General features: G+C 37.1%; 2 protein-coding genes across 3 annotated transcripts; both read left to right on the top strand.

Moving 5' to 3' along the window:
* The first annotated feature begins 1,219 nt into the window (after nt 1-1,219).
* Nucleotides 1,220-9,992, top strand: pwp1 (PWP1 homolog, endonuclein). Of its 2 annotated transcripts, none has more exons than XM_023290248.3 (15): nt 1,220-1,405; nt 3,939-3,997; nt 4,143-4,309; nt 4,404-4,489; nt 4,596-4,692; nt 5,090-5,200; nt 5,319-5,449; nt 6,165-6,235; nt 6,376-6,472; nt 6,555-6,616; nt 6,692-6,803; nt 7,007-7,097; nt 7,995-8,116; nt 8,205-8,310; nt 9,372-9,992. In XM_023290248.3, the coding sequence occupies exons 1-15, from the start codon at nt 1,340-1,342 to the stop codon at nt 9,464-9,466; spliced, it is 1,473 nt and encodes a 490-aa protein (XP_023146016.1). In that variant the 5' UTR covers nt 1,220-1,339; the 3' UTR covers nt 9,467-9,992. The 2 variants fall into 2 exon arrangements, with proteins under 2 accessions (XP_023146016.1, XP_023146015.1); XM_023290247.3 differs by having other exon boundaries at nt 6,162-6,235.
* Nucleotides 9,993-11,123: 1,131 nt separating this feature from the next.
* mrpl42 (mitochondrial ribosomal protein L42) lies at nt 11,124-15,343 on the top strand. Its single transcript, XM_023290254.3, has 5 exons — nt 11,124-11,279; nt 13,077-13,134; nt 13,579-13,663; nt 14,947-15,110; nt 15,232-15,343. The coding sequence occupies exons 1-5, from the start codon at nt 11,201-11,203 to the stop codon at nt 15,275-15,277; spliced, it is 432 nt and encodes a 143-aa protein (XP_023146022.2). The 5' UTR covers nt 11,124-11,200; the 3' UTR covers nt 15,278-15,343.
* Nucleotides 15,344-21,514: the final 6,171 nt, after the last annotated feature.

The following is a 21,514-nucleotide window of genomic DNA, read 5'->3' as shown; positions in this document are numbered from 1 at the left end:
GACGTTTTTCGGCGAGGTCTTCTTTATCTGGTATCTTTATTTCACGTAAATCCAGGTCTGATCGTGACGAATCTGCGGACGGAACATCTGGAGACGGAAACTATCGCCAGTTAACCTGATCACCAGTTAACCTGATCACCAGTTAAACTGGAACACCGGCACAGCTTTCCCAGTGTTTACTGCATTAGTTTATCAGCTCAGGAAACACACAGACCAATTACGTACGAGTTCAGCCATCCCACGTGACGCTACTCAGCCAATGAAGTCTCTGCATTCAGCTGCTAAACATCACAGCTCTGCGTTCAGAAAACAGTTGAGAGGTGAGAGACAGACAAAAAAGGAAATGAATAAAGCGACAGCGAGAGGGAAATAGTCCTGCACATGCTGACCATGTTTGGCTCAACATACAGCTGGAGGCACCTTTCTCAACTATGAACATAACAAACATGACAAAACTGAATAAGGTTCCAGACTGACCAATGAGCTCCAAACGACCCTGACACCATTCAGACCACAATACACAATTCAAAAAATACTGGCAGGGCAAACTGCAGCTCAGTTCTCCCATTAAGCAGCATGGGATATAAGGGGAGTAACAAGGGAGGGAAAAAATGTTAAAGTGTTCAATTGTTTACATTTTTTGAGATTTAGGTATTGTTAAAGATGTATATAAGCTGGTTTGGGTTGTTTAGTCATTATTTTTTCAACTTCTGCACTTAATTTTAAGATGTACAGTTATATCAAAAGTTAATTGTTAATAAATGTTGTCAAAATGTTTTTGAACTGTACTGAATTTATTTGATTTGATGGTCAGTTATTGATTACATGCATACGCTAATAAAACTTCTAGGTTACATCATCATATATCACACTAATTGAAGTTAGACTTTATGATGTTCCGGACCTTTGCTTTAATACATTTTCTCTGACTGGACCTCTTTGAATTTTAGTTGAATACCCCTGCTCTAGAGTATGCAGCTGCTTAACAATGCTGACAAAGAGACTAGTGACTCTTTTTTGACAAAATATTGTCAGTAAAAGAATAATGAAACCGGATCTCATTAATTTAACTTTTCCAGATCATTTAAGTTGTGTTTCCTAACAAAATTAGAACATTTTATCCTCCTACATCCAGCATTCTGTCAGTCCTGTATGCTATTATATTACTTTCCTCCTACATTTTCAATCAGGCAGAGTTTTGAACGCTTCTGACGTCATCTGGATGCGACACAGGACCCGCTTACTTCACGTGTGTTCCTATTTGAGGTGTAGCATCCCTGAAACTACAGTTCATATCACAGATTAGATTACATTCAGTTATACTGTCAGTTTGTCCAGGATGAGCTCTCAGATCACTTGTGTCGGTTGGGTGAAACGAGGCGTTGCCAAGGAAACCCCGGACAAAGTAAGTAGCGTTAGCATGTTGAGCTAGCTGGCTAATGTTAGCCCACCGGTGGCTAATCTGTCAACATGGCAGATGAAAGTCTTTAACAGTCACGTTTCAGATCATATCTAACCTGAGACCGTCCGTTTGGACGTTGTCGTGTAGTAGCATGTATGTGGTAGCAATACTTTACGTTAAATGTCTGTTTTTTAAGAGTAACCGTCAGAATCATTAGAAAAATCTGTGGAAAAATCATTCAGACTCCATTTATTTGAAAAGATGCACTTGAATAATTTGACAAATTCAACTAAAAGTAATAATATGTGGTTGCTGTGAGTCTAAAAACAGAAAGAAAGCTGTATTTAGGGTCCTAACAGGGACACCTTTAGGTGGGTCAAGATAAAATTGAGGGACTTTTGAAGTGCGTGGGATATATCTTATATATATTTTTATTAAAAGTTAAAAAAACGGATGTTTTTTTATGTTCATCATGATCATGTATTTAAAAATTCCATAATTATTTATTATGGAAACAATCACATTAATAAAAAATGACTGGATATCACTAAAATGTCAACTAAATAACTGTACAAATTTAACAATAACCACCTTCTAATTAGGTAAACAATAATAAAATGAGCTTTTTCAAAAATTGTTTTGTCACTTTGTGTCTTGTTTTTGTCGTTTTCTGTCTTGTTTTTGTCATTTTCTGTCTCATTTTTGTGATTTGTGTCTCGTTTTATCATTTAGTGTCTCTTTTTGTCCTTTCCTGTCTCGTTTTTGTGATTTTGTGTCTTGTTTTTGTCGTTTTGTGTCTTGTTTTTGTTGTTTTGTGTCTTGTTTTTGTCGTTTTCTGTCTCATTTTTGTGATTTTGTGTCGTGGTTTTGTTATTTTGTGTCTCGTTTTTGTCATTTCCTGTCTCGTTTTTGTGAGTTTGTGTCTTGTTTTTGTGATTTTGTGTCTCTTTTTGTCCTTTTCTGTCTCGTTTTTGTCATTACGTGTCTTGTTTTTGTCATTTCCTGTCTCATTTTTGTGATTTGTGTCTCGTTTTATCATTTAGTGTCTCTTTTTGTCCTTTCCTGTCTCGTTTTTGTGATTTTGTGTCTTGTTTTTGTGATTTTGTGTCTCGTTTTTGTCGTTTCCTGTCTCATTTTTCTCGCTTTGTAGCTCGTTTTTGTCACTTTGTGTCTTGTTTTTGTCGTTTTCTGTCTTGTTTTTGTCATTTTCTGTCTTGTTTTTGTCGTTTTCTGTCTCATTTTTGTGATTTTGTGTCGTGGTTTTGTTATTTTGTGTCTCGTTTTTGTCATTTCCTGTCTCGTTTTTGTGAGTTTGTGTCTTGTTTTTGTGATTTTGTGTCTCTTTTTGTCCTTTTCTGTCTCGTTTTTGTCATTACGTGTCTTGTTTTTGTCATTTCCTGTCTCATTTTTGTGATTTGTGTCTCGTTTTATCATTTAGTGTCTCTTTTTGTCCTTTCCTGTCTCGTTTTTGTGATTTTGTGTCTTGTTTTTGTGATTTTGTGTCTCGTTTTTGTCGTTTCCTGTCTCATTTTTCTCGCTTTGTAGCTCGTTTTTGTCACTTTGTGTCTTGTTTTTGTCGTTTTCTGTCTTGTTTTTGTCATTTTCTGTCTTGTTTTTGTCGTTTTCTGTCTCATTTTTGTGATTTTGTGTCGTGGTTTTGTTATTTTGTGTCTCGTTTTTGTCATTTCCTGTCTCGTTTTTGTGAGTTTGTGTCTTGTTTTTGTGATTTTGTGTCTCTTTTTGTCCTTTTCTGTCTCGTTTTTGTCATTACGTGTCTTGTTTTTGTCATTTCCTGTCTCATTTTTGTGATTTGTGTCTCGTTTTATCATTTAGTGTCTCTTTTTGTCCTTTCCTGTCTCGTTTTTGTGATTTTGTGTCTTGTTTTTGTGATTTTGTGTCTCGTTTTTGTCGTTTCCTGTCTCATTTTTCTCGCTTTGTAGCTCGTTTTTGTCACTTTGTGTCTTGTTTTTGTCGTTTTCTGTCTTGTTTTTGTCATTTTCTGTCTTGTTTTTGTCGTTTTCTGTCTCATTTTTGTGATTTTGTGTCGTGGTTTTGTTATTTTGTGTCTCGTTTTTGTCATTTCCTGTCTCGTTTTTGTGAGTTTGTGTCTTGTTTTTGTGATTTTGTGTCTCTTTTTGTCCTTTTCTGTCTCGTTTTTGTCATTATGTGTCTTGTTTTTGTCATTTCCTGTCTCATTTTTGTGATTTGTGTCTCGTTTTATCATTTAGTGTCTCTTTTTGTCCTTTCCTGTCTCGTTTTTGTGATTTTGTGTCTTGTTTTTGTGATTTTGTGTCTCGTTTTTGTCGTTTCCTGTCTCATTTTTCTCGCTTTGTAGCTCGTTTTTGTCACTTTGTGTCTTGGTTTTGTCATTTTGTGTCTTGGTTTTGTCATTTGTGGCCCGTGTGTAACATGTGCAGCACTTTGTTCAACTGAGGGTGTTTTAAAACGTGCCGTATAACTAAACTTGTCTTCGTTCTAATCCAACATTACTCTGTTCACTAAAACGTATGTACTAAGTTGCTTCATGTAACTCCAGGTGGAGTTGAGCCAAGAGGAGCTGCAGCGCATCATCACTGAGGCTAAAGAAGAGTTGGGGTACGTTAAGAAAACATAAACACACACTTTAGTTTCATATTAAAAATGTCTGCATGTTTTGCTAATTAGTGAGAGCTGATGTTGTGCGACTGTTTCTCTGTGTAGATTCAGAATGTTTAAAGTGACGTTTCATTTTGGGACTCAGGGAGCTGGCAGCTGAGGAGGAAGAGGAGGAGGACGAAGGTTTGCCTCCCGAACCGAGTGGCAGTAACATCGCTGATGAAGCTGAAGCTCCAAAGGATGAAGAAGGAAACGAGGAAGACGATGAACTGGCAGAGTACGGCCTGGATAAATACGACGAAGAGGACACAGGTGACGCTGATTCTTTGTGGGATTGTTTCAGTTCTTCAGTGGATTTTTTACTCTTCTCCCGTACAGACTGAACCTTTGTTTGTTTCTGCTGCAGTGACGGCTAATCTTGGCGACAGTCTGGCTGGACTCACGGTGTTCAGCACCAACGAGGAGGATCCGTACATCACCATCAAAGATACAGTAAGACTTCTTCTTCAAAGACGTGTGGATAAATCTTTCAGATTTATCTTAAATTAGATTTTTTTAGTGCAGTGAAGTTACTTTTATTGCTTTTTTCCTACTCTAGGACCAGTATGAGCGAGAAGATTTCCAGATCAAACCAGGTGACAACCTGATCCTGGCAGGGAAAGCAGAGAAGGACTGCTGTAATTTAGAGATCTATGGTGAATATTCTTACCTTTTTTAGCAGACGACATCACACCACACCTGTCCTGGCTTCCCTCTAATGGCTCCCTGTTCGTTTTAGAATTCATTTTAAGATTTTGCGGATCACTTTTAAAGCTCACCAGGGTCTCAGCTCAAGCTACGTTTATGATCTCTTGACACCGTATGAGGCTCAGATCCTCAGGTGGATCTTTCTGGTCGTTCCAAAGTCGAGACTTAAAGTCAGTCACATTTTTTAAAGCACTTCTTAAAACCCTCTTTTACAGACTTGGTTTTATGTGAAGTTTACTTTTAGCTTTAATTAGTTTCAGTGTTCTACTCTGCATTATGTCCTTTTTATTTTGTACGTTCTCTCTTCCTTTATTTTTATTTTCCTTTTATGTTTTTCCTCTGCAGTTTATAACTCTGAGGAGGATTCTCTGTACGTCCATCATGACATTCTGCTGCCGGCGTATCCACTGTGTGTGGAGTGGCTGAACTTCGACCCAAACCCCGGTGAAGGACCAGGTAAGAAACTTTAACATTCTGACTTTTCCAAAAGACAAAATGTGCCTCAGTTGATTTCCTGGTTGAATGAGGGTGAAAACAACGAACCAGTCGTCTCCTCTGTGATTTCTGACTGCAGCCAACTACGCCGCCGTGGGGAACATGACTCCTCAGATCGACGTCTGGGATCTGGACGTGGTCGACTGTTTGGAGCCAGTTTTCTCTCTGGGGAGCAAAAAAGCTGCCAAGAAGAAGAAGAAGAGCAAAAAGGTACACAAGTGTTGAGTTTCTCATAACATTACACAACCAGTTGTAGGAGTCAGGAAATAATCAGGACAGTTTTTAAGAATCTGATGACTTTTTAATTAGATTTGTGTACATTCACATGGCAATATTATTAACCCTCTGAACCCCAGAACCCAACTGGAAAAACAGAAAACAATTATTGGATTTTCAACTTTCCTGGGGTCCTTGAACCAATACATTTGCAACATATTGTTCTGTTATAATTTCATCAGAATCCCTGAATTCTACATGTATCATTTAAAACATTTTTTGCAGAAATCCAGCATTCGCTCTAATCAGAATCTGCAAAAATCTGAAAAATCTGCTGTCCTCACTGTAACTATTTAGTCATTACTGACTAAATTCAGGGACTTTCAGTTGAACTGCAAGCTGTGTTTAGGAAACATAGTGAAATATCTACAGTATGCAGAACTGTTGGTAACTCCTGTATTCAAAAGCTTTACCTGCTCACTTGCTATTTTTGGCAGGGATTTTTGTAAAATAAAAATATAACAAATGCAACTTTTGTTTCTTTTTTTAATTTATGTCATTTTAACTGTGTCATGCTGCACATGGAGACTTTTTTGAGTTCTGTTACTGTTATTTATTAATGTATATTGTCTCGTCCTGCTGTCCTACTTCATTTCCTGCCGTTTAACGTCATCATTATGACGTTGCTGACTGTCTTCATCACCAGCAGGGGGCAGCAGCTGAACCTGTAGAGGGCCACACAGATGCGGTGCTGGATTTATCCTGGAACAAACTGGTCAGGTTCGTATTCCCACTTTTGATTCAGTGCAAGAAAAATGTAATCTCCACACACACATCACAAAATGCTCTTCATTCTAGTAAATATGTTTTTGTATGTGCGAGTCTGTTCCTGTAAATCAGATAAACCTTCTGTTTCTTAGGAATGTGTTGGCCAGTGGATCTGCAGATGAGACCGTGATCTTGTGGGACGTGTCTCAAGGAAAACCAGCCACAACTCTGCGTAAACACACTGACAAGGTACTTAGAGAGAGGTAAAAATGTAATTTCCGTCTTATAATTGGTATTAGATTCTCACAGTTGACGATGTTTTATCTCTCAGGTCCAGACGTTAAAATTCCACCCGTTTGAAGCTCAGACTTTAATATCAGGATCATATGACAAGTAGGTATCACTCATTGTTCATTAGAGGTTGTTCCCCATTAACGAGGGTTTGAAGTTTGCGTTTTGTCTCTTCAGGACGGCCGTTCTTTACGACTGCCGGAGTCCAGACAGCAGCTACCGGACCTGGAGGTTCAGTGGACAAGTGGAGCGTCTGGTCTGGAACCACTTTTCACCCTGTAACTTCCTCGTAAGTGACTGATTTATGTCCCTATGTTATTACATTTGTGTCAGAGTCACGCTGTTATGCTACAGATATCCTCTGCTCAGTGTTTTTATTTTTCATCTGAGCTCATTAGACGATGAATAATTATCACGCTAGGCCTCAATGAAAACCCTTTTGTCCGTCACATTCCTGTAAAGACTCTTGTGAAGTGACTCACCGTGTTTCAGGCCAGCACGGAGGACGGCTTTGTCTACTGTCTGGACGCTCGCTCAGATAAACCCGTGTTCACCCTGAGGGCTCACGACGAGGAAGTGTCAGGTTGGTACAAGTGTGTGAAGCAGAATCTATAATATAAGATGTAGCATCGCAGAGTAAACACCAGCACCGACTTGGAAAAAATCAGACTGCTGGGTGGCACAGAACAACCAGCTTCAACCTTTATTTCCCTGTTTTAGTCATCAATCAAACAAGTGTTAGAGCATTTAGATGAAATTTATATTTTTATTTACTTGTGGCTGGATTGTAAAGATCCATTTTGACCCTAAAAGCAAAATAAGCAGGTAAATTAAGTTGGTGAAATCCTGAATACACCTTCTTCATCATTATAAGTTAATTTCATGTGTGTTTAAGGTGGACTTGATGTGTTTTAACCCTCATGTCGTCCTGTGGGTCAAAATTGACCTGTTTTAAAGTTTGAAAATGTGGGAAAATGTATATATTTTCACAGTGAAACTTCTGATGTCCACATTTTCAACATTTTTGGGAAATCTTTGAACATTTTTTGGTGGAAAAAAAGAAATGTTAAAATGTTTCTTAAGAACATTCACAAAAAAATCAACCAAAATCCAGCGAATTTCGCTGGATTTTGGTTGATTTTTATGTGAATGTTCTTAAAGAAAATATTAGAAGTTTTACTGATATATATGTAATCACTTTAGATATTTTTAGGATTTTTGGGGGGAAGATTTTTACTAATATTTTGAAAATATTTACAAGATGTTTTTTGCCAAATTTTGGGGATTTTTTTAAAAATAAAACTTTTAAGGAATTATTGGAATTTTCTTCCTGAAGGTTTTGCAAATTTTCACAAATTTGGGGAATTTTTTAGATTTTTTTTCAAACAAGGAAACAATATTTTTTGGTGCCCGTAAATGAGGACAACAGGAGAGTTAAAGGTACAGTGATAACATCTAAACCTCTTTGAACCTCCTGCAGGTTTGGACCTCAGCAGCCAGATTAAAGGATGTTTGGTCACCTCATCAGCCGACAAACACGTCAAGATCTGGGACATTTTAGGCAACAAGCCCAACCTGGTGCACTCCAGAGACATGAAGATGGTGCGAACTTTGATTTAGATCTTCTGTTGTTGAGGTGTTCAGTCCCGTTAAAGTCATGAAGACGTTAATGTTGTTCTCCTGTGAATAGGGAGTTCTGTTCTGTGCCTCCTGTTGCCCCGACCTGCCCTTCGTTTACGCCTTTGGGGGGCAGAAGGACGGTTTACGGCTTTGGAATATAAGTGACATTGCAGCAGGTAAAGTTGACACTAAACTGTGTTTTTTTTTTTACTTTCACATTTTTATTCACTGTCGTGTCATTTTTTGTGCTGCAACCATGAATAGAAGTAGAGAGAACTGTTTTCTGTGCAGCATGATGCAGTTTTAATGAATAAATCAGAAAAACAAAGGAAAGAAAATTCAACAACATTACAGTACAACATTTTGCCCATAGGTGTGAACAATACTAGAAAGAATAATGACTCTACATGCTATAGATGTTATACTTTCATCACCACAGCCTGTACTTGAGCCTAGTTCAGTCAAAAAGTCCCTTCATGTTTTTCACATGACTGTTGGTTTAAATGAAAGCACCAGTGGCTTCATGGTTGTTCTGCAGAAAACAGAATTTTAATTTTTTACCGAATATGCTTTGAACTGTGTCTATCTGTCTATCTGTCTGTCTGTCTGTCTGTCTGTCTGTCTGTCTGTCTGTCTTTCTATCTATCTATCTATCTATCTATCTATCTATCTATCTATCTATCTGTCTGTCTGTCTGTCTGTCTGTCTGTCTGTCTGTCTGTCTGTCTGTCTGTCTGTCTGTCTGTCTGTCTGTCTGTCTGTCTATCGATCTGTCTGTCTGTCTGTCTGTCTGTCTGTCTGTCTGTCTGTCTGTCTGTCTGTCTGTCTGTCTGTCTGTCTATCGATCTATCGATCTATCTGAGTTTTCTCACATCACTGATGATTAGTTCAAGGACCGTTGAAAAACTCATGATTCATTTTTTTAAAAATGTATTTATTTGGACAGGACAGTGCATATTAATGAACGTATAATCTAACCCACGCATGCACAGGGAGAACATGCAAACTCCACACAAAAAGATCCCAGGAAGGCCGGGACATGAACTGGGGATCTTGTAGCTATAAGGCAACAGCGCTAACCACCAAGCCCTAGAGGGTTAAATGTTAAATAATAAAAACATTTTACTCCAAGTTGTTGACTGGAATCTGGCCAATGTATCCTACAGCGCTCTGCTTTTATTTATTTGTGTAGTTAATGTAATGATGCCTGAATCTAACTGTGTGTGTTTGTTTTTAGTGACTGAGGTGTTCGGCAGTCGAGAACGTTTGGTGGCAAATACCGGCTCTCAGGCTTCGAGTTGTGCAGCCACAGCAGACATGGAGGTCTCCTAGTGAAGCAGCAGTAATCAGGAATAAACTGAACTGCCATGGAAACACGTGAAGCTGATCTGCTTGTGCCTCGTCGTTCACCCTGCAGCGTCACAGGAAGATGGTTGGAAGATGCTGCACAGAGACGCAGACCAAAGTGTTTCTAAACCAGGCTGAAAGGACACAAAGACATTTTTATCAGCTTTTTATATCGACGCTGACAAATATTCAAAGATGTGTTAAAAAAAAGTAAAACGGTGTCGCTTATACTCATATGAGTAAATTTATTTTTTGATTGTTGGGTGGAAGCAGTGATGCTAATGTTTGAACTGCTTCAGTTTCTTTCTACATTACAAATGTAACGTGTTACTAAGATTATTTTCACATGAAAAACGCACAAGAAACTGATTTACAGTGGGATATGTTTACCTGGGTTTCCTGGTAATAAGTAGTAGCAAAGTAAAACATTAACAGAAGACAAATGAAAAATAATCAACTGTTCAAAATGCTGCGTATTCAATAAATAAATGCAGTTTATCAGACTTATAAATATTGTTTCTGTCGTCGTTCTTGCTGTTCTTAACCCCTTGTAGTCTGCACTTCTTTTTCAGAACCCAGGAAAAAAAATGGAGTTAAAATACATTCTGTTAAAAATTAGAAACCTTTTCAATGAATCAAATACTTGGTTCACACGTCCTGAAAAGTCCTGTCAAAAAAGTAAGAAATGTCACAGCTCATGACAGTGTTTAATAGAATTTAAAAATAAACTAATAATTTTCATTCATCAGTTGTTAGAGGTGGTCTTGCAGTCCACACATCGTTTCTATTTTAACCTGATAGTTGTACCATTTTACAAATAATTTTAGAGTAAAATTAATATAAAATACTGTGAGCTGGGCAAAGTATAGTCATCCTACTATTTTTCTGTGCTTAAAATGTTCTTTTATCAAAAGACCCCAATGAATGTTTGTGTCTTATGGTCCTCCCTCTCTCTTCTTTAATGGCCTGTGTGTCTTAATAATCTTTGCTCTGTGAGCTCCATTTAAATGCTCTCTGGAAGTTTTTGTCATCTTTGTCTTTTTTATTAGAAATTCTTTTTATTTATATTTTATTCTGTTAGGTATTTTGTAACTTTCTTAAGAAATGTGCTGTATAAATACAGTTGTTAGTAGTAGGTCGTATTGGCTTGTCTCCAGTTTTCCTCTTTAGGGTTAATATTTAAATACATCATGTTTATTATGGATTTTCTTCAGATTTATGTATCAGAAAAGAATAGAATAGAATATCCTTTATTAGTCCCACAAGGAGAAATTTCCAATGTCACAGCAGCAAAGTGACAGTAAGAAAAATCAAGAGAACACATCTATAAATTAAAGATAAAAGATACATACACAATATAAATAAGAAAAACTAAAGAACACAAGGATACTAACAACATAAATTGAAGAATACATTCACAATGAATTGCACTTGGGTGTATTTTGACAAGACAGTTTGCTAACTGTCATTGAGTGAGTGGAGGATAGTATTACATAAAAACAGTTCTGTATTGAGCAGTTACGACATTTGACTGGAATAAATAAATTCCCTAAAATCCCTAAAGACCCCACTGTTGGTTCATCGTGAACGATATAAACTCGTAATATTTCTTTAACTAAATGCGCTGGAAAGGTCAGAAGTAAAGCGGAACAAAAACAGGCTGAGTCGGAGCGCGAAGTCGGAACTATTACACTGATGCACCATCCAAAATAATCGAGCATGGCGTCGGGTCATTTGTGTAAACTTCACAGTCTCCTGACAAGACTCTCTAACGGCAGCGCACTGCGATGTGTTCAGAGTAAGTTCTCTGGTTTTGTTTCTTTTCCTTTTGAGTCGTTTTAGTTTCACTCAGTTTACGGATTCTGACACAAAGACGGAGGGAGAAGCTAACAGCAGCTAGCAGGCTAACAGAAGCTAACAGCCGCTAACAGAGGCTAGCAGCAGCTAACCTTGACAAGTTCAGCTGTAAACTCTGTTGTCTACTTCGCTTTAAATGCATTTTTACTGTCAAAGATATATTTATGTGCTGGGAAAAAACACCAAATATCCTTATTTATAGTGTGGAAGAGTGTAACTTCTCAGAAAACAGAAACTCTCAACACTGTTTAGTACAGAAATAAAATCAATGATAATAAAGTGATGTATTTACATATTAACACCCAAACGGGATGCAGAAAAACAATAACAATGTAAGTTATAATCAGCAATAAATAAACCAGCCAGAAAATAAAAACACAGGAAAATAGAATTATTTAAATGATTAATTTATTGAACAGAAATTAAACAAAAAGGATAATGTAACACAGCCACAAAACAAATATTCATGAAAGACTTTTGATTAAAGAACGTTTGAAGAATATGTTTAAAAGACAATAGTGTTGTACTTAGAAATAAAAAGAAAAATAGCTGAGATGTGAAAGAAGTAGTATGACACTGAACCTGCTGGAGATAAATTACCATCATTTAGATCCACTTTTTAGAAGAAGGAGCTAAAATTGTATTTTATTACCATATGTTATTTATTTAAAAAACTGTGTTTTGTGTATTTTTTCCCTTCGAATTTTTATTTTTTTACTGACTGTTCAAGCAACAAGCACAACTTATTTATCAGGATTTTTTGCAGATACATGCATGTATCGTGATTTTGATGAAATATCCAGGTTTAAAGCTTATATATGTGTGTGTGTGTGTGTGTGTGTGTGTGTGTGTGTGTGTGTGTGTGTGTGTATATATATATACATACACTCCCCAAATGAATAAGACTCTCGCAAAGCATTCTTTTTGCATTCATCTTGCTAAATACAGGACTGCACATCATCATTATTATTGTTTTTTCTGTTTAGCCTCGCTGTATGAACACTTTAAATGTGACGGAGTTAGGAAAACCTGATCATGCTGCCACTGAAAAATGACCTTCGCCTCGTGGCAAAGCTTTTAATTTGATGACTGGCGAGTTATGTTGCTCCACCAGAAAGCGTTTTATCGTGTCTCAATCATATCTGCCATTTATCGTGCTTTAGAAACATGTATTTGACAATATTTGTGAGCTTAAGGCGTGAGCATGACATCAACCAAACTGCCACATTGACAGTTTTGATTTTACCTCGTAACTCCACAAATAAGGATGCTGCTGCCTAAACTACCCGTTTGTAGATTTCTCCTGAGTGAATACGCTTGAGCTGTAGAGAGTGTTGCTTCTACAAGATGAATTATGTGATTATTTGTTTATATTTGCCTTAGCGTTAATTATTTTTGTTGAAATTCAAATTTATATATATACGTGAAACCACACGTCAACCATAAGTTCAAGGCGAAGATTCCTTTACAGTTCCTGGCTCTGATGCATAGTGACATTTTTGCTTTTTTTATTCTTGTTTTTATATAATGTGCCTTTCAAGCCAGGCAGCAGGTTTTGAAGTAAGCAGAGAAAGAAAATGGGATGGAAACTCATGCTCATTTTACCCTGAAATAACTTGAAAGTGTTCAGTTACGAGGTCGGCTGAGGCCGCCAATGTTTCATCCTAAGTAACGTGTCCGTTTATCTAACAAATCGTGTTTCATATATGTTAAATCTGTGTTTGGTTTTCTGTTGCAGCTTGTTTGGTGCCAGTAAGACAGAAGTCCAGCACTTCTTCACTTGATGATCCTAATTGGTACGTTAATCACAATGACGGTTTGTGAATTCATGAGTGAAAATGCACCTATTTGTATGGCAATTTTAATAAAAAAAAAAACCTAAAAACATTCCATTTTAGTTCTTCAAGAAAAAAATAAAGTTATTCTACTTGTACAGATAAGCAAAGAGAAGTAGTGCTGTTGTGGATGCAGTTTAAGCTTATAGATTGTGCAGGAGGAACTATAAAGTGGTTACCAGTAATTAGAAATAAGATTTTCTATCAAAAATGTTTGATCATGCTATTTATAAATGTAACTCTGGAAACATGTTGGATCTTTTCCAAGGCATCTCTCAGCATAGCGTGCACATTTTGTAATCTAGTCTGAGAAATATTAGGTGCTGTCATCAAGTTTTGAAATTGTTCTTATTAGAAAAGCTACATTGTGATGTGGGCACTGATCTTCTGATCTCTTGGATTCAGTAATGTGGAAATCGGTGTGACATCAGACGGGAAAACCATAGTGTGCTTCCATCCCACTGTCGACATCCCCTATGAGCTCACCCAGGTAAGAGAGTATTTTTTGGTTTCATATTAATGAGTCTCACTGTGTGAGGTTAACCAAAGAAATTTATTCTCCGTCATTTTATTGAGCAGATTCTCTTCAGCTCAGTGCTTCAGGGGTTCATTTTAGTACAGGAGGTCCTCGGTTTATGACGTCATCGACCTACGGCGTTTCATCGTTACTTTGGAACTGGTTACGTGGAACTAGTTGAGTGGAGCGGATGAATACGTCGTCATGCGGCGCTATAAGACGACTTTGTTTACATTCTCCGGTTGTACAACACCTTGGATTGTGCTACATTCACTAACTTTCTGCCCTTCATTTTGGCTCCCAAACGTAAGTCAGACTCTTCTGACGGCATCTCCATGGAAGTGAAATTACAAAAAATATGACACTCAGAACAGGGGCGAAACACCAACAAACATCGGTCAAGTTGCAAAAATGGTCCAACATATTGTAGCAACCCTCTGTGATGAATGAGTGAGACTTTATCTGGTTCTCTGGTCATTTATTGAACCTTCACACAGACTACAGTGGGCCGTAGCCAACACCAAAATAACTACAATAAACTATAACTTAGCTCCAGAATTAGCCACAGTTCCCAGCTCTCTCTACTGCTGACTCTCAGCCAATCAGAGGTGAGCTAACTAAACATGGCACGTTCACTGACATTAGGTAAATCTGGAACTGAATAATAAACATTGAAACTTCAACAACAATCCGTTACAATATTCTGTTATCTTCTTGTAAAATAACTCAGACATGCGTGAAAGTTGTTCGTATTCGTGACTTTTCCAAAGAACTGATTGATATCGTGATGCACGTAACAGCTTTGTTTATGTTTTCGCCGGAGTTCTGACTTAACAGCGAAATTCGACTTACATCAGTCTGTAGGAACAGAACTGTGACGTAAGTCGAGGACCTGCTGTAATGTGCATCTGCAAGGACAACTGTTATTTGAGAAGTGTTACGTTCAGTCTTAAAGCTGGTCAGGTTCAGTCTTTCTGGGTTTTGCAAAACTGTTTTGACAGAGTTTTGTTCTAGAACCGAGCACTAAACTAAGAGACAAACCTTCACATGAAACGGCTCTCAGTTAATATAGAAATACAAAAAGGGACCATATCATCTGTAAATGAGAATTTTGTGAACTGTAAAATATGGATTTGCCATCATACAGTACACAATATATGATGGAAATTGCTGCAGAACTGTACGAAAACATTGAATAATGACAAAATAAGAGAAATGTGTTGGATCAAACTTTGCTTTTCCATAAATCCTTGCAGCCCATCGACCGACCGGACCCCCTGACCAACGTAGCCGAGACCCACGATCAGGTTTTAAAGGCCCACCTAAGCAAGGAGGTGCTGAAGGACAAACAGGGACCCACTATAGAGGAGCTGAGCAAAATGTTCTTCACCACCAAACACCGCTTTTATCCAGTCGGACAGTAAGTACACATTTAATACACGTGCTGACGAAGGTCTGCAAAGCCACGCTGTCAGGACATTTTTCATTTTCTGCAGGAAACGACTCCACAAACTGATGAATATTAATTTCACTGTTCACAGGTATCACAGGAGACGCATGAAGAAGGATCCTCCAAAGGACAGATAGTCACCAGACTGCAAATTAGACTTGTTTCCTTGTCACAATAAAATGTAATAAACTGTTAAATATAAAGTCGGTTGTTACGAGTTCTTGTGACTGTGCTGCTGCAGTAAAACTATTACTTGGCTTTAAAAGGATACCAGCATTTTCTGCAGTCTGGCATGATACTGTATAAATATGCAACATTTTACTGGCTGTTTTAAAGAGATGTTTGTGCAGAATAGTTTTTACTGGCTGTTTTAAAAAACATGTTTGTTATAGCAAAAGTATAGATTAGAAATAAGAGACCACAATACTGTTGTGAATGCTCATTTATTCAAAATCACATTTCACTTATTGAAATGATAATGAATACATTTCTCAATCAACAGCAGTCAGACACCAGTATAGTTTACTACAACATGCTCATTTATTTGTTTGGCTTTTCATGCATCATTGCACCCCCTAGCCATAAATGTATTCCAAATTAGGATAACCAGCTGGAGGATGGCATAGCAGCACTCCACATACCTGGCTACGACATGCTCATTTATTCATCTTTATTCATCAGTGCTCATTATTGTCTCCAGCGCATGAAGGCATTGCCAATGAGCACGACGAGCTCGACAGTGGCGCAGCAGCAGTCCTCCGGAGGCGAGGGGAACCGCTCTACGACTGGGTTGTTCACCTGTGTGTCTCCCAGGGTCCATTTAAGGTCTGTTGGAGAGTCGGGTCAGACTGTGTTTGGCCTCAGATGACAGCACCTTGTGTGGCTTTGTGTGCGTCTGGGGCTCTCACATACCGCGGACGGCAGTCATTCAGGAAAGAAAAGTGGGTGTCTTTTGTAGTCAGACACTAGTAAAGACAGACTGGCTCGATGGTGCCTACACTACGGCTGGAAGTCTGGCAAAATGACAAAAAGTGACTTGATTTGATTGATTCATAGTTCCTTGAAGGCCCGGAAGGTCAACGTTTCTCCTAGAAATGCGCACACAACAACAAGATAATTTAAAAAAACAGAGGTAGGCCAACCGGATCCTTATGCAACAAGAAAACTTTATGTGGCAATTTGTGTGTGGTGTGTTTTTGTACTTTTTCAAAAAGTTACTCGAGTAAATGTAACTGAGTAAATTCAGATTCAGATGTGTAAATGTAGCTTGTTACTACCCACCTCTGATCATAGGGCATAGAGTGAAAAGGTTTAAAGTGCATTTGTGATGGACTGGAATATCTGTAATACCAGCTGTATTATTTTTCAAATTCTGATTGTTGAATTCTGGTAATTGAAGGTCCCATTTTTTCCATTTTTAAGAATTGAAATCCAAGTAGTTTAAGTCCAGTGAATGGCTTGAAATAATACAAAGGTAAGCGGTGAACTACCAAAGGTTAAAAAAGGTGAGGTTACCCAAAACTGAAGCATAATGTACATTTCAGAATTATATTTTCAGGGAACAAGCTGCAGCAATGGAGGTTGATCAAGCCTTGAAAGTTGGTGCTGCCAAATCCTACAGGTGTCCCAACTTTTCTTCATTACTTCCAACCCCCTCTGTCTGCATAAAAGTGGTGTTGGAACACACCATGGTACCATACCGTCCAGAGCATTATTTGAACAGTATTGTACTGCCAAACCATTTCTGTCTAGCTTTGGCTGATTTTTTTTTTCCCATTTATTGCTGAAAAACAAATCTTCTCCCAAGTCACAGTTCTCTTAGAGACCACGGCTTGCATAACAGCAATATAGAAAACACAGGCAGGTATACAGATGGCAGAGGTGCAGAAAGATTTTTACACATTTAAAAAAGAAAAAAGGTGCTTTGGTGCCCTTTAAAAGTTATAAAAGTCACACAGGTGTCTTTAGTTCAACCAGCCACACTTACAAACACAGAGCTGAACAATGTCAAGACTGGATTTAGGATTCATTTAACGTTATCTTCACTGAAAAAAAAAAGCTTTTCTTTCAAAAATAAGGACATTTTTAAGTGACCCTAAACTTTTGAACAGTAGTGTATATTCACTTCTCTTTATTTCCCCTGAAGGAAACCATGTTTAAACTCACATTACATTTAAAACAATGCCATCAAAGTAGATCTGAAACTGGTAAAAGGTGGCAAATATTTTTAGATCTAGATATAAGGATCTAAACCCACGTGTCGGTCTTGGTCAGTCATAGCCTTTCTTTTCGTTGATGAAGTGCAGAATAAAGGAGTTGTCATAAAATCTACACAGGGCATTTCTTCTTAAACAGGCAATGAATATATATATTCAATCAACCAGTAATTTTTTTTCAGCCTGTGTCGATGCTCCTGGCAGCTGTTTGATCTTTTCTGGTGATTAGATGTTTGAATTCTTCATACGTTTCTAATAGAAAACTACTCTGTTTTACCAAAGTGTATCAATTTGATCCATGTTTGACCACTCAGGCTGCAATTATCCCAAATAGCTGAACCTGTACTTGATTAGCCAGACTGAGTTACCTTGAATCAATCTTTATGAACTCGCTTGACCCCCCGACTGATTTGTTGGGTTCATTCAAAGTCAGATGTTGTACTTAAACCCCCACTTTTCTGAAAATTTTTTTCTCATGTTGGCATCTAAACCGGTTTCCATTATGCTTAAATGATTAAGACATTGATGCATTTTTAACCACGACACCAATAAGAATCAGGTCTGACTCCAACCTTTTCATCCATTGAACCTTTTATTAACTGTGCTCATATTTAAAGTAGAAACCACACTACAAGTTTTTTTTTCTCTCTTTCCAAAACTTCTTATGTACACTACAGTGTTGACAGTTAAAAATAACGGAACAAAATGAGATAAATAAACTCACATTATTAGCTTAACCTGAAGTTAGCCAGTTAATACATTTTTACTTTTGGCTAACTGTTGTGTTGTTGTATTAGATGAATTTTAACGTTAGCAAAGTTAAGGTTAAAATTAATCTAAAATCATTGATGTCTTTGTTTACTCATATCTTCCCTCAAAGTCTTACTCTTACGTTTTCACCACATATTACAGAAAAAGTCTTTCTTGTGAGTTATATTTCTGGAGAAATTAACTCCTCCTCCTCTGTGGGCTGGAGCTTTTCTCTTCTCCAACTTCCACACTGTTTCAACATTCTCTGTTTAAAATATATCAAAACACATGTGAGCAAATGTGACAGACACATAACTGACTGATTTCCAGAAGAATGGCATGAAATAATATTAATTTTCAATTTAAACTTAATCTGCCCTCAGTGACCTTTTCTACCAAAGCATGTAAAAAATATGAAGCATAATGGTCACGACAACTAACTATTGAAGACTGTAAAGAAGCATATCCACTGACTGCAAAAGCTTTCTTTTTAAATCCTTTAATCATTTTACCAAATTTCTCTACTTGTTGGTGTTTGCTGTAATTATTGCTCATACGTGAAAATCTACTTATTTTGTGTTTTTTCCAATGTTAAAAAAAATGAAATTCCATAAATAATAAAACCTCAACAGTCAAGTCAAGGCACTGTTATCTACACAGTACACACAAAACATGACGTCTAATTATTAAGGTTCAGGCCCTGCAGTATTATGTGAATTTACCTGTGTAGTTTAAGTATTACAGTTACTTTCTTACAATATAATATCAATTTCTAATTTACTACATTAAATTTGATAATAAAGAATTATGTAAAACTATGTAAAATTCTAATTTCTCTGATTTAAATAGGATATATTAATAAAGTAAAGAAAGAATAACTGAGAATTTTATCCTTTTTTATCTTCAAACACATGTTAAAAACATATAGATTTTTAGCTTAAGCTTAAAATTGCCCTCAGGGTCCGTACGGATCTGATAATTGGATTTTCCGTTCTGAAACGGGTATTGAAAAACAAAAAACAAGTGGTTATTTGATTTTCGTTTTAAAATACAAAAATTTAAATTGAAATACAAGGCGTTTTTCCTTTTCATGATCAAAAAGGGACATACGATTTTTTGAAAAATGCTTTGATTTTTGTTTTATATTTAGAATAACAAGAAAGTAAAATCAGTAAGAGACAGAAACGAAAAAAATGTCCTTTTTTTCATTTTCTGAGTCCGGAAGTGGTCATCAGCAAGTGTGGAGCCAAACAGAGTACGGTGCATAGACTGGATATAATTTTTTACCGTTAGTTTTTATGGTCAAAATGAGAGATCAGGTGATCGATCTTAAAATAAATCAATATTAATTTTATTATCGAGCGTTAAAGTTTTGCGAAGCCAGGGGGCGGGACTACTTGATTGACAGTCCGGTCTGGAACGATTGACAGGTTCTATGGAGGAGGCAGCAGAGACTCTGCTCTCCTCGTTTGGATTAATTCTGATATAATAACTGTTGGTTTATTTATCGGTGGAGCAGCAGAACATTTTCCACAGACAGTTTTCCTGCCCGTTGGCTTGTTTTAGCCAGTTTTCTACCTTCGGCGGATTCTACCAGCAGACACTGAAAGGACTCTGATAGTTTGGTAAGTTAATGTTTATTTTCGTATCGGTGCCGCTTTTAATGCGCTTTATATGCAGCTTTAGTGTCAGATATAATGTGTGCCATGCACTCCAGATGTTGGTGGAGCTTGTTTCAGTGTGTGTTGACCAGAGAAGAAAGTTAGCATAGTAAATATTAGCTTTAATGTTAGCGATGCTAACCGAGCTAGCTGCTCAGTCGTCGTAGCCTGATTAAAGCTAACGTAGCATCAAGCTAATGTGTTGAGTTTCATGTAAACAGCTGAAGTTTGTTGTGTTCCTGTAATGTGGTTCATTAAGTTCGTAAAATTGTGGCTGGTTGACATTAATGTAACGTTCAGGAAACTTAAATGTGATTAAAACAGTAACGTTAATGTTCTAGTTGTCAGTAATCAGCTTTAATTTGACACTAAAACAGACTGATAGTTTTAAATGACATCAGTTTCATTAATTTGTTGAAAATTGTCTCATTTGTTGTTGTGATGTTGCTGCTGATTCATTAAAAGCAGATGATCCGTGTTGAAGATACGTTTAGTTCTAGTATCAGAAGTACAAGAAGGAAAATGGAAGTTTAGTTCTGCTACGTCAAAGATTTCAGGAATAAAATAACTAAATGAGTCTTTATGCCTCAAACTTTATTTTACAATAAAGAAATAATGAAATAATCACAGATAATAAAAATATAAATAGCAGAGAAAACCTGAGAGAATAATTTCCTGAAAAGTCTATGAAGGAAAAGCAGCTTTTTATCCTGAAAGATCAGAATCAGCTCCAACATCTGCATCTGACAGCATCAAGTCAACCAGAAAAGAATAAAGAAAATGATTGCTTTGTGATCACATCTGTTCCGCTGCTCACAGTCTGCTGCTGCTCAGATTCTTCACATTTATAGTCCACTTCAGCAGACAGATACTCTGCTTTGGAGTGTGACAATGTTGTCGGTGATGTGGAGAGTGAAGATTCCGTTTCACCCACAGCGTGCTTTAGGGCAGCCGGGGTCAGACTTGATGTTTGAAATACTGACCGACAGCTCAGATTTAACTGTCTGTAGTTAAATCTGTATTAACACCCGTTTTGATGGGTGTTAAACTTTAACTCAAAGCCGCCAGGAGCTGGGTCTTTAAAATAACCACCATCTCGTTACAGAGTGAAAGTAGCAGTTCCTCCTTAAGGTCAGAGATTGCAGCATCTGAGGGCCTCTTCAAAAGAAGATGTAGTTGATGAAGGCGTTCTGGAGCAGGACCAGAAAGACCACGACCAAGCAGCCTTGAGATCTTAGGCAGCGTCTCCCTCAGGTGGGTGTCAACAGTGTTCACAGTCAGGTCTGTGGTAATCCTGTCAAAAAACAAAACAGAAAAAAAATCTAGATTATAAATCAACATGTAACCAAAGCACTCTGTGTATAACACCATAGTATAGGATGGAGTTCAGAAAATGTCAAAGTATAGTATGCTTTTCAAGAATAACATAGTATGGGCTGTAGTTCATAGTATAGCTTGGCAAAAAAAAAGATTATTATGTGGTTCAAAAAGTGCAAAATGATAGGATGTTGCCTAAAATTGTCATGTATGATATGTGGTTGAAAAATGTCATAGTGCAGTATATTCAAGAAAACATCAGAGTATAATATGTAATCTAAAAAATGCCATAGAATAATATTTCATTGCACAAGTAAAAGTATAGTAATTTTTAAAACTGCTCAAATTCTTATATGTGCTTAAAAACAACAAAAAAACTAAAACAAAAAAACGTCATAGTAATATGTCAATTTAAAAAGCCTATAGTATA

Source organism: Amphiprion ocellaris, chromosome 21, assembly GCF_022539595.1.
Source record: "Amphiprion ocellaris isolate individual 3 ecotype Okinawa chromosome 21, ASM2253959v1, whole genome shotgun sequence".
Taxonomy (NCBI): domain Eukaryota; kingdom Metazoa; phylum Chordata; class Actinopteri; family Pomacentridae; genus Amphiprion; species Amphiprion ocellaris.
This window is presented reverse-complemented; position numbering and strand designations above follow the sequence as displayed.

Bases quoted from the DNA above. Each gene is read 5' to 3' on its own strand.
- pwp1 (XM_023290247.3), top strand. From the start codon at position 1,340: ATGAGCTCTCAGATCACTTGTGTCGGTTGGGTGAAACGAGGCGTTGCC. The intron at 3,998-4,142 runs GTACGTTAAGAA...TTTGGGACTCAG, and splicing joins GAGGCTAAAGAAGAGTTGGG to GGAGCTGGCAGCTGAGGAGG. The intron at 8,311-9,371 runs GTAAAGTTGACA...GTTTGTTTTTAG, and splicing joins TATAAGTGACATTGCAGCAG to TGACTGAGGTGTTCGGCAGT.
- mrpl42 (XM_023290254.3), top strand. From the start codon at position 11,201: ATGGCGTCGGGTCATTTGTGTAAACTTCACAGTCTCCTGACAAGACTC. The intron at 13,135-13,578 runs GTACGTTAATCA...TCTTGGATTCAG, and splicing joins TCACTTGATGATCCTAATTG to TAATGTGGAAATCGGTGTGA. The intron at 15,111-15,231 runs GTAAGTACACAT...CACTGTTCACAG, and splicing joins CGCTTTTATCCAGTCGGACA to GTATCACAGGAGACGCATGA.